Consider the following 17,506-nt stretch of genomic DNA (forward strand, 5'->3'; position numbering starts at 1 on the left):
GAGGTTCTGCACTTCAGGTGGTGTTTGTATTCTTCAGTCAAGAACTAAGGTGGAGCCTTAGAATGGAATGTGCTTTGATTGGTGTGACCTCTTCACACCAAAAGAGAGTATGTCTGAGAAAGTATGTCTCCCAGATGTACTAGCTTTTTCTACACAGAAGGCACCTTGTTGCAAGGAGCATTCAGACACAGGTGTGGCTTACCTACATACGGTGATATTGCCCAAACTAGGGCCACCCACCACTGCTTTGGAAATCCCTGGCAATTTACAAATGGTCTGGAATAATACACACAGTCCGTTTATTGTGTAATTGCACGAGTCAAAATGAAGAGAATATCTTCATCAGTGACTCTTAATATGGTGTATATACATTTTTCCCCTCAATTCATTGTTTATATGGAATAGGTAGTCACCAAATAACATCACATAGCCCAAATAGGTCAAACAGTCACTCATAGTCTGAGTAGAGTTGCCATCCTCCAGGTGTGGGCTAGAGATCCTCCAAAATTACAGCTGATCTTCAGCTTCCAGTGATCAGCTTTACTGGAGAAAATGGCTGCCGTGGAGTGTGGATTTTATGACATTATACCCCACTGGAGTCCCCCCTCTTTCCAAACCTCACCCTCCACAGGACCCCCCCCCCAAAAAAAATCTCCATGTACTTCCCAAACAGCAGTTGGCAATCCTTGCTGAGAAATTTAAACTCTGGCGTGCCCTTCCCCTATTTCTACGTTGGTGAGCATACCTGAGCACTGTTTATTTGAAATGGTTGTTAGGAGAGAATTACGAGGCGATCCTGGAGTGCAGATTCTAGCATACAAAGTTCTTCACTTTCACTTGCTCGATTTTGTTGCCCAAGCAAATAAAATGCCTGTTAAAATAGCTGCATGTGTTTTGGGAAGGAAAACCAGCAGACGCACACTGTTCTTAGCCTATCTTTCTAACTCTGCTTAGGAGGGCACGGAAAGCATTCCCCAAGGTAACACTTCCACAAATTAAAATAAAGGCATGTTTGTAAACACTTCAGTTCTCATATCAAGGGCTACTGCCCAAGCCCCCACTCCATTACCCATTGCTGAAGGCTCTGTTATGGCTGTCACACACTGAATTCTTTAGCTGTGCAATTGTTCATCCTCCATTAACTTAAGGCAGTATTTGTTCGCGTGTTTCATTGTTGTTGTTTTTTGGGGGGGAACATAATTGTTATCTTAAATGCTTCTCTGTTCGCAGTGTAGCTCAGTTTCTTAAGTATGCAAAACAGCAAGATGAGTCCTGCACAATGTCAATAGCCATGCAGATATGGATATGTGTGGGCCCAGGGGTCCCCAGCAGGGTGCCCACCAACACTTTTCCTGGCACATTCCAAGGGTTTTTAGAAAGTGAATGGGACTTTTATTTGGCTATTGGAAATTCTATTGGCTGCGCAGACTTTTTAAAATGCTACTTTGGTAGCAGCTGCCACCAATAGCAGGAAAGCTGCAGCTGCCATTTTGTGGTTGGCTCCACCTCATATAACCACCATTTTGCATCTGTGCCTACCGTACTCTGTCAGAATCCCAAAGATTAGAGACTAAAACATGCTTCCTTCCAAAGGCGACTGGTGACCTCTGTGATATACCTCCTGTCATTTTGCTATCACATGAGAAAAAGGGACTGGTCCATGCTCTCCTTGTGAATTTCATGGCTGAACCTCCAGGCACTGGCCAAGCTTGGTGAGCCTGTGGGTGCATCTGGAAATTTGGAGAAATGGCACTACCATGAAACTGATGTCACGACAGGGCAATCACAAAATATTGGGAGGTTCCAAGCCTGGTGTCCTACAATGGTGGTGGTGGTGGTGGTGGTGATGGGAAGTGCTGCAAAGTCTCCATTAACTTATGGTGACCCCGTGGGGATTCCAAGGGAAGAGACTTCAGAAGTGGTTTGCCCTTGCCCAGCACTGCATCACAATTCTGGTATTCCTTGGAGGACCCCAGTCCAAATACTAGCCAGAGCTGACCTTGCTTAGCTTCTGAGATCTGAGAAGATCAGGATAGCCTGGGCCATTGTGAAGGAGATTTAGGGGTCTCTCTCCTGCCCCCCTTGTAGGGTATATTGGACTCAGGGTACCCCTCTGAGGGTTCCACAGGTTGCAGAGAGCCAGTAGGACACACCAGAGCCAGATATCTGTAAAAGGGTGTATTAAAAGATATTCTAAAGCAAACCACAGTAATAATACAAATAGATTGTTTGACAGATAGAACCCTAACTAAATCTCGCCGCCCCCTACAGCTGGCTCTGGGAGACAAGTGTAGTTCAGGCAGGTTTAGACTTCACCCAAGCGTGTTCTGGCAGAGCCCTTATGGATGTATGTCAGGACTCGCAATGAGGCCACCCCCACAAGAAACATTTCCCATCTATAACTAGAAAATCTTTTGATGTGCCAGAGCTGGGACAATTGATTTCAAGCCCAGCGGCCAGCTCAAGGTTGACTCAGCCTTCCATCCTTCTGAGTACCCAGCTTGTTGCTGGGGGGTAAATGGTAATGACTGGGGAAGGCACTGGCAAACCACCCCGTATTGAGTCTGCTATGAAAACGCTGGAGGGCGTCACCCCAAGGGTCAGACATGACTCGGTGCTTGCACAGGGGATACCTTTACCTTTACCACCCTGAACAAGGAGGGATTATTAGAAATTATGGTCGCCATTGCATTGTTGGTTAGTACGTGATTATTATTTTAATGGGGATTTTATTGGGGTTTTCTTGTCTTAGAATGGTATGTGTAAACCACCGCGAGGCTATGGCGAGCGGCGGTATAGAAATCTAATGGTGGGTCAAAAGCCACCTGACACTCAGCAGACCACACCACGGCTACAGCAGACCATACAGCACAACAAATTCAAGGGGGATGCTATTTCTCCAAACCCCTTGCGGAATCTTCGGTAGTAATTGACCAGGTTGAAAAAAGCCTGTACATCCTTTAGGGACGGGCCAAGTAATCACACTGGTGACCTTAGCCTCTTGGGACCAAATGGCTCCTGCCCCCCACCATGTGACTCAAAAACTCCACATCCTTACAGGCAAACTGGCATTTAGAAATCTTGGCCGTGAGGCCTGCTTGCTTTAAAAACTGTAGCACCATCTCCAAGTGACCTAAATGTTCAGCCCACGAGGAGCAGAAAGCAGCCACATCATCCTGATAGGCTTTGGCAAGCTCCAGCCCCTGTAGGACATGGTCCATCAACCTTTGGAACCATTTGCTAGCCCCACTTAAGCCGAAGGGAAGCCTGAGAAACTGGTAACGTTCCAAAGGGCATACAAAAGCAGTACGGTCTGACACCTCCTTTCTCAAAGGAATCTGCCAATATCCAGATGTCAGATCCATGGTGCTAATAAATGCGCATTTCCTAGTTCCTCCAGCAATCTGTCTGCCCTAGGAGTGGGATAAGGATCCAGTATTGTTAACTTCCTATAATCCACACAAAACCGATACTCGGGGCCTCCTCCTTCACTCTCTTCTTCAGAGTAACCTCTACGGGGGAACCCCATTCTGTGGTGGACTCTTTTATGATTCTCCACTCCAGCATCTGTTTCATCTCTTCAGCCACCCTTGCCTCCATCCTTTCGTTCAGGGGTAGGGTCTAGACGGGACTGGCCGGTGATCCCCCATGGCTATATGATGCTGAAACGCTTGAGTGACCCCGGGAACTTTTGGAAAGATGCCAGCATATTTGTTCAAAAACCTTTGGAGCTCTGTCTGCTATTTCCAAGTCAACAGGGTGTTCATATTTAGCTCACCCTCCCATTCTTCTCCCCTTTCATCAGGTATCTTTTCACATCTTTATGACACTCTGGCCCAGGGGTAGTCAAACTGTGGGCCTCCAGATGTCCATGGACTACAATTCCCAGGAGCCCCGTGCCAGCGTTCGCTGGCAGGGGGCTCCTGGGAATTGTAGTCCATGGACATCTGGAGGGCCGCAGTTTGACTACCCCTGCTCTGGCCTATAAAAGGCTCGAGATACCTTTAATACTGTGTGCTTTGCAGCTATGTGAAACCCCCCCCCCTCCAATGGAAAATTATGGCCTAAGCCCCCTATGTACCAGGGGGACCACCACTCGCTTATGGGGTTCAAACAATCACAGTCCTTGTTTGGAAACATACATCCTATATAACATCCCCTCCTGCCACTGAAAATTAGTATCACCCAGCTCTTTTCACTCAACAAGGGACTCGGCCTGTTCCCAGCACTTTTGCAATGGAACAAACACCTTCCGTGACTCCCTATAGGTTTTGCCCCTTGTGGTTCAAGTACAAGGCATCACCCTCCATGGTTCAGTCTCTCCAACCTCCCTGCTCGAAACAAGGGTTGCACTCTCCTTTGGCTCCGCTGTCACTTTGTTCCCACGGGTGATGTCTATTGGATTCTCCTCTCTCCCCCTGTCCCCTCCCCAGTATCCGGCCCTTCCTTGCATTCCCCGCAATACTGGTGGCCACCTCCCGGGCTTGGCATGGTGCCTGCACTCCTCCGTCTCCCCTGTGCATCCCTCGTAACACAACTGGCATAGCCAGTGGCGGCTCCTGACTTGGATTGCTGGATTCCCCGGAGTCTGGAGGCACACCATCCATGGGCTAGTGATGCTGTTCCGAGATACCATCTCCCATCCCGGCAGCCACTCCCAAAGAACTTCCTGAATGAGGCGGGGACAGATTGCTACTTCCTGCTCTGTCTAGGGGTAGCTGGAGGTTTCTTGCAGCAGTAGGACTTTCTCAGTTTCTCTCCTTTGCTTTCTAGTGAGCACTTTCAGCTGCTGAGTTTGTGAGGGTGACAAATGCCAGGCTGTCCTCACAGCCACCCAGGTCAAGTATTCTACAGTGGGGGCAGTTCTTTCCCAGTTGGTGCTTCCTGAAGACCCACAGGGGATGTCTCCCAAATTCTCTGATGTACCTCCAGCTCCCAAACTTGCCTGTTTGCCTTGCCGAAGAAGCAAACTGGTGCCAGGAAACATATCAGTGAGTGCCACAGAATCTATGGGCACGGCACTGGAGAAGCACTGCTTAAGTACCCCTACCACAATGCCTTTCCATTACTTTCTCAAAAATAAATTATAACTCTGGGAGGGAACCAAGCCCTGAAAAATGACAGCATCATTAATTCTCATGAGGAAATTGTTAAAGATCATTCCTCAAAAGGAAAGGTGGTGACAATGACATTTAAGGGATACAGCCCCAAAAGGGGGGAAGATCTGGAGTGTGTGTAGAAATTCCCCTGCAAATGTACATTGGTAATAACAGGAAAGCTGTCTTTTGGGAAAGATTAATAACCTTTTTGTTGTGGAGTCCCTGCAAGGAAGCCCCAGGGCTTTCCAGAGGACCATTTGAGAAGCCCACTGACCTGGAGAAATAAAGTCACAAGATGCCAAGGTAACTTAGAAAGAAGAGTTGGAAATCTGCATTTCCGACTGGACTGAGTTAGCGGTACAGTCAATTCAACTGCCTTTGGTATGAGCCTATGACGGTCAGATCCTGTGTATGGGTTTCATAGAATCATAGAGTTGGAAGGGGCCATACAGGCCATCTAGTTCAACCCCCTGCTCAACGCAGGATCAGCCCAAAGCATCCTAAAGCATTCAAGAAAAGTGGGTATCCAACCTTTGCTTGAAGACTGCCAGTGAGGGGGAGCTCACCACCTCCTTAGGCAGCCTATTCCACTGCTGAACTACTCTGTGAAAAATCTTTTCCTGATATCTAGCCTATATCATTGTACTCGTAGTTTAAACCCATTACTGCGTGTCCTCTCCTCTGCAGCCAACAGAAACAGCATCCTGCCCTCCTCCAAGTGACAAGCTTTCAAATACTTAAAGAGGGCTATCATGTCCCCTCTCAACCTCCTTTTCTCCAGGCTGAACATTCCCAAGTCCCTCAACCTATCTTCATAGGGCTTGGTCCCTTGGCCCCAGATCATCCTCGTTGCTCTCCTCTGTACCCTTTCAATTTTATCCACACCCTTCTTGAAGTGAGGCCTCCAGAACTGCACACAGTACTCCAGGTGTGGTCTGACCAGTGCCGTATACAATGGGACTATGACATCTTGTGATTTTGATGTGATGTTTTGTTCGTAATGATGGAGCCTACTCCTGAGCGCCCCTCAGATGGACACAGGCTGGCTTTTTTTAATTGAAAAAAAGTCATTAGTTTTCTACCTCTTGCAAAATTAATACAGAAAGCAGCAGAAGGAAGGAATACTATGTTGCCAACTTCATATAGGAAATTAGGTCACTAACTTGAGAAGCAGCATCATTAGCCAGCTCTGCAAGTATTTTTTTTATTTCTTTCGGGGGTTTGTGTGTGTGTTTTTCTGACAGATCAAACAGTAATGGACCATGGGATTCAGCATCTGCAGCCGACATGGCAGTATTCATGCAGTTAACTGTCTGCCAAGACCAACTTCTGAATTTGTTCTTAGGGTAAATAGCTCGGAGATCAGCAGCGGCATGAAAGAGCAGTAAGATGAAAGAGCAGTGATGATCAGCCTTGAAGCAAATCAAAGACTAGCATCTGGAGGAGGGGAAGCCTTATGGGAAACACACAATAAAACGATTGGGTCGGTCAATTAAACATTCCACATTGACCAATAGCCAAAAATATGGCCATTAAAAAAAAATCAGTATGTAACAACTCACTCCTAGTACTCCCTTTTTAGCCTTTTCCACCATCCCCATTGCACAGCCCCTCTGCCACTCTCGTATCCCCCCCACCCCCCATCCCAGGTAGTTCCACACCTTCTAGATCTTTTGTGAAGTTTGGTTCCAGCCTCCATTCTTTCCTTGCCTCTTGTGCTGCCACTTCAACCATCTCACTCATGGTCCCGGAGACAAGGGGACTAGGGGAACAGACTTTCATGGATACCCATTTCCCATGGGGCCTGGCTAGTCCTATGATTCATTGTCACATGATGTTTTGGTTGGCTCTGAGGTAGGCGCTGAGGGCATTTTTGCCTGAGGAGCAGTGATGGCTCTATAGTAGCGCATGTCCAAGCCTCAGCCCCCTCAACCTTTCTGGGTCCCAGATGTTCAAATTTATTCCTTCTCATTTTTCTAAGCTCTTATTACCGAAGCTAATTTGATCATCAGGATTTTGTGAGCTTCCTTAGGGATTCAGCTATCTGAATATTCGTGGCTATTCTATGACAACTGACCGTGTCTGTTATTGGTTTGGGGCTGGGGTTCCCAACCTTTCTGAGCCTGGAACTATTACATGGGGTGGTGGATATAGCCAAAAAAAGGCTGCCTCAGGAGGATGAGCCAGCCAAAAAATGTCTGTCATGGCTTACCTTCAAGTCAGAGTGAGGATTCCTGTGCCATGGTGGAAGCTGGTGCTAAAGCATAATAATAGAATCATAGAGTTGGAAGGGGCCATACAGGCCATCTAGTCCAACCCCCTAATGTTATTAAAAATCTGCACAGCCAGTAAAATCTCCAGTGGTCAATAAGAAGCATTGCTGGACAAAAGCAAATCACCTGACCCCAGCATCACACAAGATGGCTCTCAGGAAAGGGTTCACACAGTGTCCTTATGTCCATAGTTGTGAAGTCATGTCCAACCCATCGCGACCCCATGGACAATGATCCTCCAGCCTTCCTGTCCTCTACAATCCCCCGGAGTCAATTTAAGTTTGCACCGACTGCTTCAGTGACTCCATGCAGCCACCTCATTCTCTGTCGTCCCCTTCTTCCTTTGCCCTCAATCGCTCCCAGCGTTAGGCTCTTCTCCAGGGAGTGTTTCCTTCTCATGAGATGGCCAAAGTATTTGAGTTTCATCTTCAAGATCTGGCCTTCTAAGGAGCAGGCAGGGCTGATGTCCTCTAGGACTGACTGGTTTGTTCGCCTTGCAGTCCAAGGGACTCGCAAGAGTCTTCTCCAGCACCAGAGTTCAAAAGCCTCAATTCTTTGACGCTCGGCCTTCCTTATGGTCCAACTTTCACAGCCATACATTGCAACTGGGAAGACCATAGCCTTGACTAGACGCACTTTGGTTGGCAGGGTGATGTCTCTGCTTTTTATGATGTCCATAGGCACCACACTACAAAACCCTGATACAGGGGAAAGCAGTTTGCAGGAGAAATACAATACACAGCAACTGGGCAACCTGTATTGTCTAGTCCATGTATTTATTTAACATATCTGAAGAAGTGCTATGTTATTTATTAAAATATAGCTACTCCAGCATTCCCTCTATCCTTCCCAGGTATAAAACCCTCATGTTTTTAGGGGCAGCAGATTAACATTTTTGTCCAGAGAATTAGATGGATGGGTAACATATCTAAAGTCCTTACCATATCAAATACAGGGCACCAAAACTACAGATAGAGCAAATCTTGGAGGAAAAAGAAATCTCATTTTACTCCCAAAATAAAGGCAATACTTGGCTTTGCTCCAAAATCCCTGCTCACAAAAAATCCATGGAAGAAATTACTCTGCTTGAGTGAAAGACGGAGAAAATGGAGCATGAGTAACTCAGCTTGAATCATAAAACCATTAAGACATAATTCCATCATTCACTAACTGGAAACAAGTTCAGAGACCCCTCACAATATATATAGGTCAGCATATGTCACTCAGACTCAGATCTTTTCTTAGAGCCAAAAGGCAACTGCAGAGGAAAAAATAGCTCCTTCTGTAATACTCCTGAGTAGTACGAATGCATCTGCCAACACCAATTCGGTTTGATACAGTTTACCTGGCAATTCCTGGGATAATGTTACGTTACATATAATAAAATCAGAGTCCAGTAGCGCCTTTAAGACCAACAAAGATTGATTCAAGCTTTCGAGTGCAAGCACTCTTCCTCAGATGGTAGTTCACAGTCTGAGGAAGAGTGCTTGCACTCGAAAGCTCACGCCTTGAATCAATCTTTGTTGGCCTTAAAGTTGCTCCTGGACTCCGATTTTATTGTGCTACTCAAAACAAGGAAGAGCTGGTTGGATTCGGAGCAACTTAGGTAGAGATAGTCTCAATTGCTTGAGATAATGCTTGTGAGTTTTAAAACCAGAATGATTCTTCTAGCTGGAATGTTTTAATCTTTTTAAATAATATTTAAGTTATCAATGATTCTTTTATCTTGTTAATGCCAGATGTTTTTTATGTACCTTGTAATTTGACTACTGGTCTAGTACTGTAATAATAAAGACTTGACTTATTGTGCTACTTCAGACCAACACGGCTACCCATTTGAATCGTTACATATAATAATGTTACATATACCAAATCAGAACTATTAATTCCTGCGTCATCAGATATCCCTTCCTGCTCATTCATTTGGGAACAAATAATGCCACCCAGTGCAGTACGGAGCACATGAAACACGACTACGTCATCTTGGGCAGTGGTCCCCAACCTGCGGTCCGCGGCCCGGTGCCGGGCCGCGAAGGCCAGGGCGCTGGGCCGAGGTTCCCTCTCCCCGCCCCCCCCGCAGTAACTGCAGGAGGGGGGGAGAGGGAATCAGGGCCACACCAAGCATTGCACATGCGCGGCCAGGCCGCGCATGTGCACCTGCGTGCTGTGCGGCCGAAATTGTCCATGCGCCATACTTTCGCGCATGCGCAAAGTGCCGCGCATGTGTGACTTAGGCCACGCAGCACGCACAAGCGCATGCGCGGCCCGGCAGCGCGTGCGTGTTGTGCGGGCATGGGCACGCATGCGTGCTGCGCGGGCAGGGCACTTGCCCTGCCGGTCCCCAGCCGAAAAAAGGTTGGGGACCACTGACCTTGGGGAGAAAGTGAAGGACTTCGGGGTACAGGTTGTATTTTTGTCAGTCCTTCTTGTTAATGGCTGAGGCTTAGGAAGGGAAAGAGAAATAATACAGATAAATGACCGGCTGCATCATTGATGTCATTCAGAAAGGTTTGGATTTTTGGACCACGGATTATGCTACTGTGATGAGGCTCTTCTATCAGGAGATGGTTTGCACCTCGTGAGGGTGGATCACATATACAAGCTGGACATCAGTAGATCTTTTTTTTGAACAAACGTAAAATTCTGTTGGGTAGAAAACCCAAGGTTAGAGAAACCTAAGATGGAAGTCCAAGAAGGTTTGGAGTTTCTCAAAGGTGAAATACTGAAGGCACAATCGCAGACAATTTCCTTGAGAAGGAAAATGGGGAGGAACATTAAGAAACCAAGATGGCTCCATAAACAGCTTTCAAAAGAACTGATTCCATTATTTTTTACTATTCTTAGGGAACAGGTGAAACACCTGAAGACTGGAGGTGGACAAATGAAGCCCCCATCTTCAAGAAGGGGAAAAAGGAGGATTCAGGTAACTACCATCCCATCATCTAGACACCTATAGCTTTACTCCTCCTTCACTGTACACCACGACCTTCAACCTCCTCTCTCTCCACTTTCTTATCCATCCCCTTGTGTCTCCCCCACTTCCCTTTTATCTCCTACATAAGCCCCGCCCCTGCCCTCTTAAACAGGAGTCTAAGCCCCTCTTCCTTCTCCTTTGGACTCTGAGGCATCGTCTGCTTCTTGTTTGGTAGCTGCTGTCACTATGTTTTTCTCTCTCCACAGGTACCCACCATCAAGAAGGGGGAAAAGGAAGATCCGGGTAACAACCTACCCGTCATCTTGACATCGATAGCTGGCAAAGTTTTAGAACAAACCATCAAACTGTCAGTCTTTTAGTGGCTACAATGGATGGCTGTAATTACTAAGAGTCAGCATGGCTTTCTTAAGAACAAGTCATGTCAGACTAACCTTATCTCTCTTTTTTTTGAGAAAATTACTACCTTGCTATATCAGGGGAATGCTGTAGACATAGTTTACCTTGATAGAGGCTGGATATCTCTTAAAATTACAACTAATCTCCAGGTAAAGGTAAAGGTATCCCCTGTGCAAGACCGAGTCATGTCTGACCCTTGGGGTGACGCCCTCTAGCGTTTTCACGGCAGACTCAATAAGGGGTGGTTTGCCAGTGCCTTCCCCAGTCATTACCATTTACCCCCCAGCAGCAAGCTGGGTACTCATTTTACCGACCTCGGAAGGATGGGAGGCTGAGTCAACCTTGAGCCGGCTGCTGGGATCGAACTCCCAGCCTCATGGGCAGACCTTTCAGACTGCTGCCTTACAACTCTGCGCCACAAGAGGCTCAATCTCCAGGTAACAAGGATCAACTCATCAGGAGAAAAGCTACTATGGCATTATATTCCATTGAAGTTCCTCCCCTCCCTAACCCCTCCCCTCCTTAGGCTCCACTCCTAAAATCTCCAGATATTTCCTAACCTGGAACTGACAACCCTAGTGTGAAACAGTACGCTGGACTCGATGGACCACTGGTCTGATCCCACAGGCTCTATTTATGTTCTATATGAGGCATTTGTAAGTCATTTTGCAGACAAAATCTCGACTCTCTGCCACAACCTCCCCTCAAGCTTTGATACGGAAAGTGAACTAGAGGCCCCTTGGCCACCTCTGGAGAGAACACTGAGTAACTTCAGACAACCCTCATTAGCTGAAGTGGGCAGGATGCTAACAGCAACAAGGCCAACCACTTGCCCACTAGACCCATGTCCATCTTGGCTCCTAAAAACAACTGACATAAGAATAGGGGCCCCTGTCTGAGAAATAATCACATTTGGCTGGCCCTTCAACAACTTTACTGGCTCCCAGTTGAATTCCAGGTCAGGCTTAAGATTTTGGTTGTCACCTTCAAGGCCATACACGGTCTGGGCCCAATGTATCTCAGAAACTGCCTCTCTACCTATACCCAGAGCATTATGTTCAGCCACCACCAACTATCTGTGGATCCCTGGCCCCAAAGAAGCACAGCGAGCCTCAACCAGGGCCAGAACCTTCTTGGTTCTGGCCCCAACGTAGTGGAATGAGCCCCCTGAAGAGATCAGGGCTCTTCCTGAAATGCCAAACGGCCTGTAAAATGGTGCTCCTCTGCCAGGCATTTGACTGAGGCTGACAGACCTAACACCGTTCAGCTGGCCCCATGGACATCACAGACATCCTGCGCATCCTGAACCCAACTGCCCCCCCATGGGTTCTGTTTGAAAAGTTCTATTGCATTGCTAATTGTTACGCTATTTATCAATACTGGTTCTTACTGTTACTGTTAAGATTATTGTTATTATGGCTATAATGTACTCCCTTATGTTTTATGTAACCTGAGCCTTATGAGAGGGTGGTATAGAAATATAACAAATAAAGAATTTGAGTAGGAATGCCATTCCAAAGTTCCAGTGTCTTTCCAAAATCTGCTACCTGAGATCATTTGATGGAATTGAATTTGTGGCACGCAAAATATATGTGCTGCCATTGAGCCAATAGGCCTTAAGCCAGGGGTAGTCAAACTGCGGCCCTCCAGATGTCCATGGACTACAATTCCCAGGAGCCCCCTGCCAGCATTCGCTGGCAGGGGCTCCTGGGAATTGTAGTCCATGGACATCTGGAGGGCCGCAGTTTGACTACCCCTGCCTTAAGCATTCCATTTCTCTGTGGTTTGCAAAAGACACTGAAAAAGTCTGCAGGGGGCTGGACTTAGAATCATAGAATCATAGAGTTGGAAGGGGCCATACAGGCCATCTATCATAGAATCATAGAGTTGGAAGGGGCCATACAGGCCATCTAGTCCAACCCCCTGCTCAACGCAGGATCAGCCCTAAGCATCCTAAAGCATCCTTGATGACCCTGGAGGTCCCTTCCAACTCTATGATTCTATAAGGTCTTCCAGTACCCAGCATGGAGTGATGAAACCTGTTTAGCTTGGAATAGACAAGCTCCTTGGAGTAGTACAGTAGACTGTGTGCCTTTGCATACAGAAGGTGCCAAGTTCAATCCCTGACATTGCCAGTTATGTGATTTAAGATCATGGGTGCATAGAAAAGCCTGACTCTGCCTGGAGGAAGCAATACAGAGATTGCTTGAGAGTTGGTTTGGTATCTGAGTTTGCAGTACTAACAACATTTTTCTCAGAGGTAAGCTCCATTGGATAAAATGGGGCTTATGCCTGAGCAGAACTGCTTAGGCTTGCACTCTATAAGCCTTGAAGTGCTCAGGTCAAATTATTCAAAATGGCTTTAGGTATGCCTACCACTATTTGCCCAGTTCGCCTCCAAACTTACCATCTGTAACCATTAGCATTATAAGGGGTCCTAGGAGGAGTTGGGCGTTACTGGCCAATCAGGTCACCTGTACAGCTCCTGGGTGTTCTCCTCCAGCCTGATTAGCTATCCACCCAGAGAACATTGCAGTGAGAAGGTAAGGTTGGCAGATTGGTTCATGTTCTGGATATCCACACTACCTAGGTGTGTATAAACCTGACTGGGGTCAAGACTGCTGTGCACAGAGAGACCTTCTCTTAGGGTTGCCAACTTTCAAATGAGTCACACCAAACCATGAGCTAGCACCCGTGGTATTACAAAATGCAACGGGCTTTACTACTAGTAGATACTTAATGATACATCTACATTTCAGGGTTACTGTAAGGCATAATTAAGGGCCTTACAATGCAAGCACTGTATAAATGTAAAGTGGTCTTTATAAGGTTCTGAGACTGCCTTTAGTCTTCAAAGGTCATTTATATAGCTCAGTCGATGTCTTTTCTCCCCCTCCCCCCAACCCCCCAACCCCCCAACCCCCCAACCCCCCCACCCCCCCACCACCACCACACACCAATCTGCACAAAACGAAATCAATGTGACTTATATCAGAGTAGACATACTTTTGATTGGCTGGTAAATTTCCTTTTTGATTAACCCTTATGAGATCTTTTATCTTTAGGGTGCTAACACAAATACCAAGCAATCAGTCATGTATGCTTGCTGGGAGAAAGGCAGAAAAGAAAGCCTTCCTATTTAGTCTCTGTAATTGGGTCCTTTCTTTGATCTTGCATTTCCCTTTTCTCTTTCCAAGACAGCTTGCAAGTATCAGAGAAGCCTCCTCCAGTCTAACTTCAAAAACGACTGACAACACTAAGACTTCCAAGATTGTGTACTTCTCTCAAGCAATGCCACCCATTGATCTGTGAATAAATGTTCCAGCTTCAAGGCATGCGGTGGCTGTAAGCTTATCCCTTCTCGTTTCAAGAAGAAGAAGAAGAAGAAGAAGAAGAAGAAGAAGAAGAAGAAGAAGAAGAAGAAGAAGAAGAAGAAGAAGAAGAAGAAGAAGAAGAAGAGAACTCCTTGTTTGGCAGTGGCCATACTCAAAATTAAACTCCTAGTACAAGCCATTGTCTACTTTCCCCCACCCCCACCCCACCCCAACTTATCCTAGAAAATATGGCACGATAGACATGTTGGAGATATATTGTCCCATTCATGTATGCCTACCCCTCTTTAAAAAGGAGTCAGTTTGCTTCTCCCTCTTTGCTTTCGTGAGAAAAAATGAGAAGTTTAAAAGTGCCCCAAACCTGTTAAACTGAAGCAACTATATTTGTGAACCTGATCGTGGAAGAGGACAAGAATTCACTACCTCAGTAATTTGTAGAATTCTTTAAAATATTACCTGGTATTGATTTCTGGGAGGAAAACAACTTCAGCACGAGATACATTTTCTCCTGAAATTGCTTTGTCCAGTTCTTTACCTTGTCTCAGGCCTGTTCGGTTACATGCTCTAGCCAAACTGCTGCCTGTTCCTTCTCTCCGGATTAGTCACATCGGTCAGCATTTCCCAGTTTATGCAACTGCCCAGAGTTGCAAAGAATGGGCGGTATAAAAATCCAAATAAACAAACAAACAAACCCGGCTCCAAAGTGGATCACAAAGCCCTGAAAGTGAGAGCCAGGCTTTCCTATTTTTACTGGTATCTCCTTGCTCAGGTTTGTCAGGTGAATTTGATCTCATGGGTTCTCCTAGCATAAAATCCAGGAACCTGCTAGAGGTAATTTCATCCAATCAGGCAGCACCCCAATGCTATATAGGCAATTCAGAATAAAGGCAAAGTATATGAATCAGCCAGGATGCAGAATGGTATGGTCAGGGAAAGTCAAACTGTGGCCCTCCAGATGTCCATGGACTACAATTGCCAGGAGCCCCTGCCAGCATTCGCTGGCAGGGGCTCCTGGGAACTGTAGTCCATGGACATCTGGAGGGCCGCAGTTTGACTACCCCTGGGCTAGCCTCATCTCATCAGATATTGGAAGCTAGCAGGTTGGACTTTGGATGGGAGACCACCAAGGAAGGATCTGCAGAGGAAGCCCCCTCTGTGTCTCACTTGCCATGTTAACCTTTTGCTGGGGTCACCATAATATTTATTCCAGGAATATGCAGAAATCATGGAATGGGTAGGACTCCTTAAGTAACGCCACAAATGTTTGCTTAATAAAAACCCAAACCCTATGAAGAGTTTCTACTGAGCTCCGGTTAGAAGTCAGAGAAGCGAGCCTTGTAAAAATCAAACAGGGAAATTTAAATAAAAAATTGGGAATAGATTGCAGAGACTAATCCAACAATTATATGGTTGTCTCATAGCCTATTGTTTTGCGCCCTTGGAATATTAAACATTATAATAATTTGCTCTTATAAGAGGCAGTAAATCTTCCAAGCACTTCCCTAACATTAACAGAGTAGTTTGCCCGGCATGCGTGCAAGCTACATTGAAGAAGTTGCTAATTACCAATTCATCGCACAAACCACCGCAACTTCTAAAGAATAATCATGTAATTAAGCAGCTTCTCAAAATGTTTAAAGGAACTTTGTCCCATCTTTAATTACAGAAAAATAAAACCCAGTGATATTTTTTTAAAAATGCGTACAAGATGCCACCGTAATTGCCCAGGGATGTTAAAAAACGGTCTTCTGTTTCTGCCAGTGTTTGCACAATGTGCCAAATTTAGAACAATTCTCTGAATTTAAAGGCATGTGTCTCAATGACAGTAATGGCTGCCAGACTTTAGGCTTGTAAAATTTAGTATTCTAAGCCGTGTATGAGAAAGCTTTTAAAACCATGATTGTTGTTACAAACACAGATAAAAAAACGACCCAGTTTATTAAAGATTAAATCTAAATCTTTGTTAAAAGATCGTCAGTGTGTCTTAACATCCTCTCCTTTAAATTTTCTGTCTCTCTGAACTGAGTCATGTGAACACCTCGGAATGCAGGTGCTTGCTGTGACTAATCTCCAAAATATTGCTGCCAGGTGATAGGGGACCCACAGGAAAGCTGCAGTGGAAGAGAAATTTGACAGAATCTGCCATTTAATACAGCTCAAACTTAATGTATCTGCCAATTCATACATATGCACCTCCTTGGATCCTGGTCCTTCAGCAGCTACACAGGCTACCAATTGAATACTGGATCAGGTACTCACCTGCAAGGATATATGTGATCAGGGTCCTGCGTATCTCAACAACTATCTGCTTACTTATACTCCCTGAAGAACAACTCACTCTATTTATTCAAACAGATTGGGGATCCCTGGCCCCAAGGACATTCACCTGGCTTCAGTCAGAGCCAGAGCCTTCTCTTCTGTTACCCAACGTGGTAGAACAAACTCCCCAATGAAAATTAAGAGCCTATCAGAACTCAAACAGTCACAGCATCAGTCCAGCTGGTTCAATATTGCCTAGGATTCAAACTCCAGATGTGTTATATTATCCCCAAAAGCACCTGTGGGGCAATGTGGATCACAGCATGGCACAAGGCCAAGAAGACTTAACTCTTATGTGGTTTCCCCAAGAGAACCCAGTCTCCCTCCCCAATGACTGATTTTAGCCACCTAGGTGATAAGGTTGCCATTTCCTTGTTGGGAAATTCCTGAAGATTTGGAGATGTGGCCTCAGGAAGGTGGGGTTTGGAGAAGGGACATCAGTGGAACAGAATATCATAGTGCCCACTCTTCAAAGCATCCGTTCCTTCCAGAAAAACTGACGTCTTTAGTCTGGTGGTCCATTGTAATTCTGGGAAATCTCCAGGCTCCACCTGGAAGCTGGCAACCCTACAAGGCATTTTCTAACTTGCCAAATAGTGCAAGGAAAGAATACTGCCTCGAGCCCCTTCCTGGCACTGCTGCCCTTATGCATTTCCACTATTATCAAGGGAGCAGGTCTACTCAGGTTTACTCAGAATTATGGCCTGGGCTTAATTCCAGGAAAGTGTTGCTAAAATTGCAGGCCAGGAGTTCCAATCACAGATCTCCAGCCTGCAATCTCATTTGATCCAAGAGTAAACAAATGAGTCAAGCATGCACCAGAGCGAATCATCTAGGAAATTTCTCCTGAGAAGGTGCTTTCTTGCTACGTGGGCTCTGTTAGCCGAGGAGATCCAATGCCGTATGCAAGAGAGCAGAAGATGAATATTCTCTCATTCTCCGCAAACGATTGACGTAATTACACAATCAACTGAAGGCTAATTGCACTGTCTGCTCATACCACCTATCAAAGCAGCCAATCTGCCTCAAAAGCTACCAGTTCCCCATTAGCTGCAAGCCAATTCAGATCTTCATTATCTGACAGAGAGGAGAGAATTAAGATAGCAATTTTCTCATTCCGTCATTATCTCTCCCCCCCCCCCCCCCCCCGCA

General features: G+C 46.0%; 2 protein-coding genes across 5 annotated transcripts in view; both read right to left on the reverse strand.

The window, feature by feature from the left end:
• Positions 1-17,506, reverse strand: part of APOOL (apolipoprotein O like) — a 400,760-nt gene that overhangs the window by 369,742 nt on the left and 13,512 nt on the right. The gene's annotated exons all lie outside the window — the stretch shown is intronic.
• LOC143822809 (connector enhancer of kinase suppressor of ras 2-like) overlaps positions 1-17,506 on the reverse strand; it is a 415,535-nt gene that overhangs the window by 333,540 nt on the left and 64,489 nt on the right. The window contains exon 1 of one of the 4 annotated variants that reach the window (XM_077308414.1): positions 14,492-14,797. The exons of the other annotated variants lie outside the window; for them this stretch is intronic. Within the exon in view, the coding sequence (XP_077164529.1) occupies positions 14,492-14,537 (46 nt within the window). The 5' untranslated portion in view covers positions 14,538-14,797. Of the gene's footprint in view, positions 1-14,491; positions 14,798-17,506 lie in introns of those variants that run through there. 4 annotated transcript variants of the gene reach the window in all.

The sequence above is a fragment of the Paroedura picta genome, chromosome 13 (assembly GCF_049243985.1).
Source record: "Paroedura picta isolate Pp20150507F chromosome 13, Ppicta_v3.0, whole genome shotgun sequence".
Lineage (NCBI taxonomy): Eukaryota > Metazoa > Chordata > Lepidosauria > Squamata > Gekkonidae > Paroedura > Paroedura picta.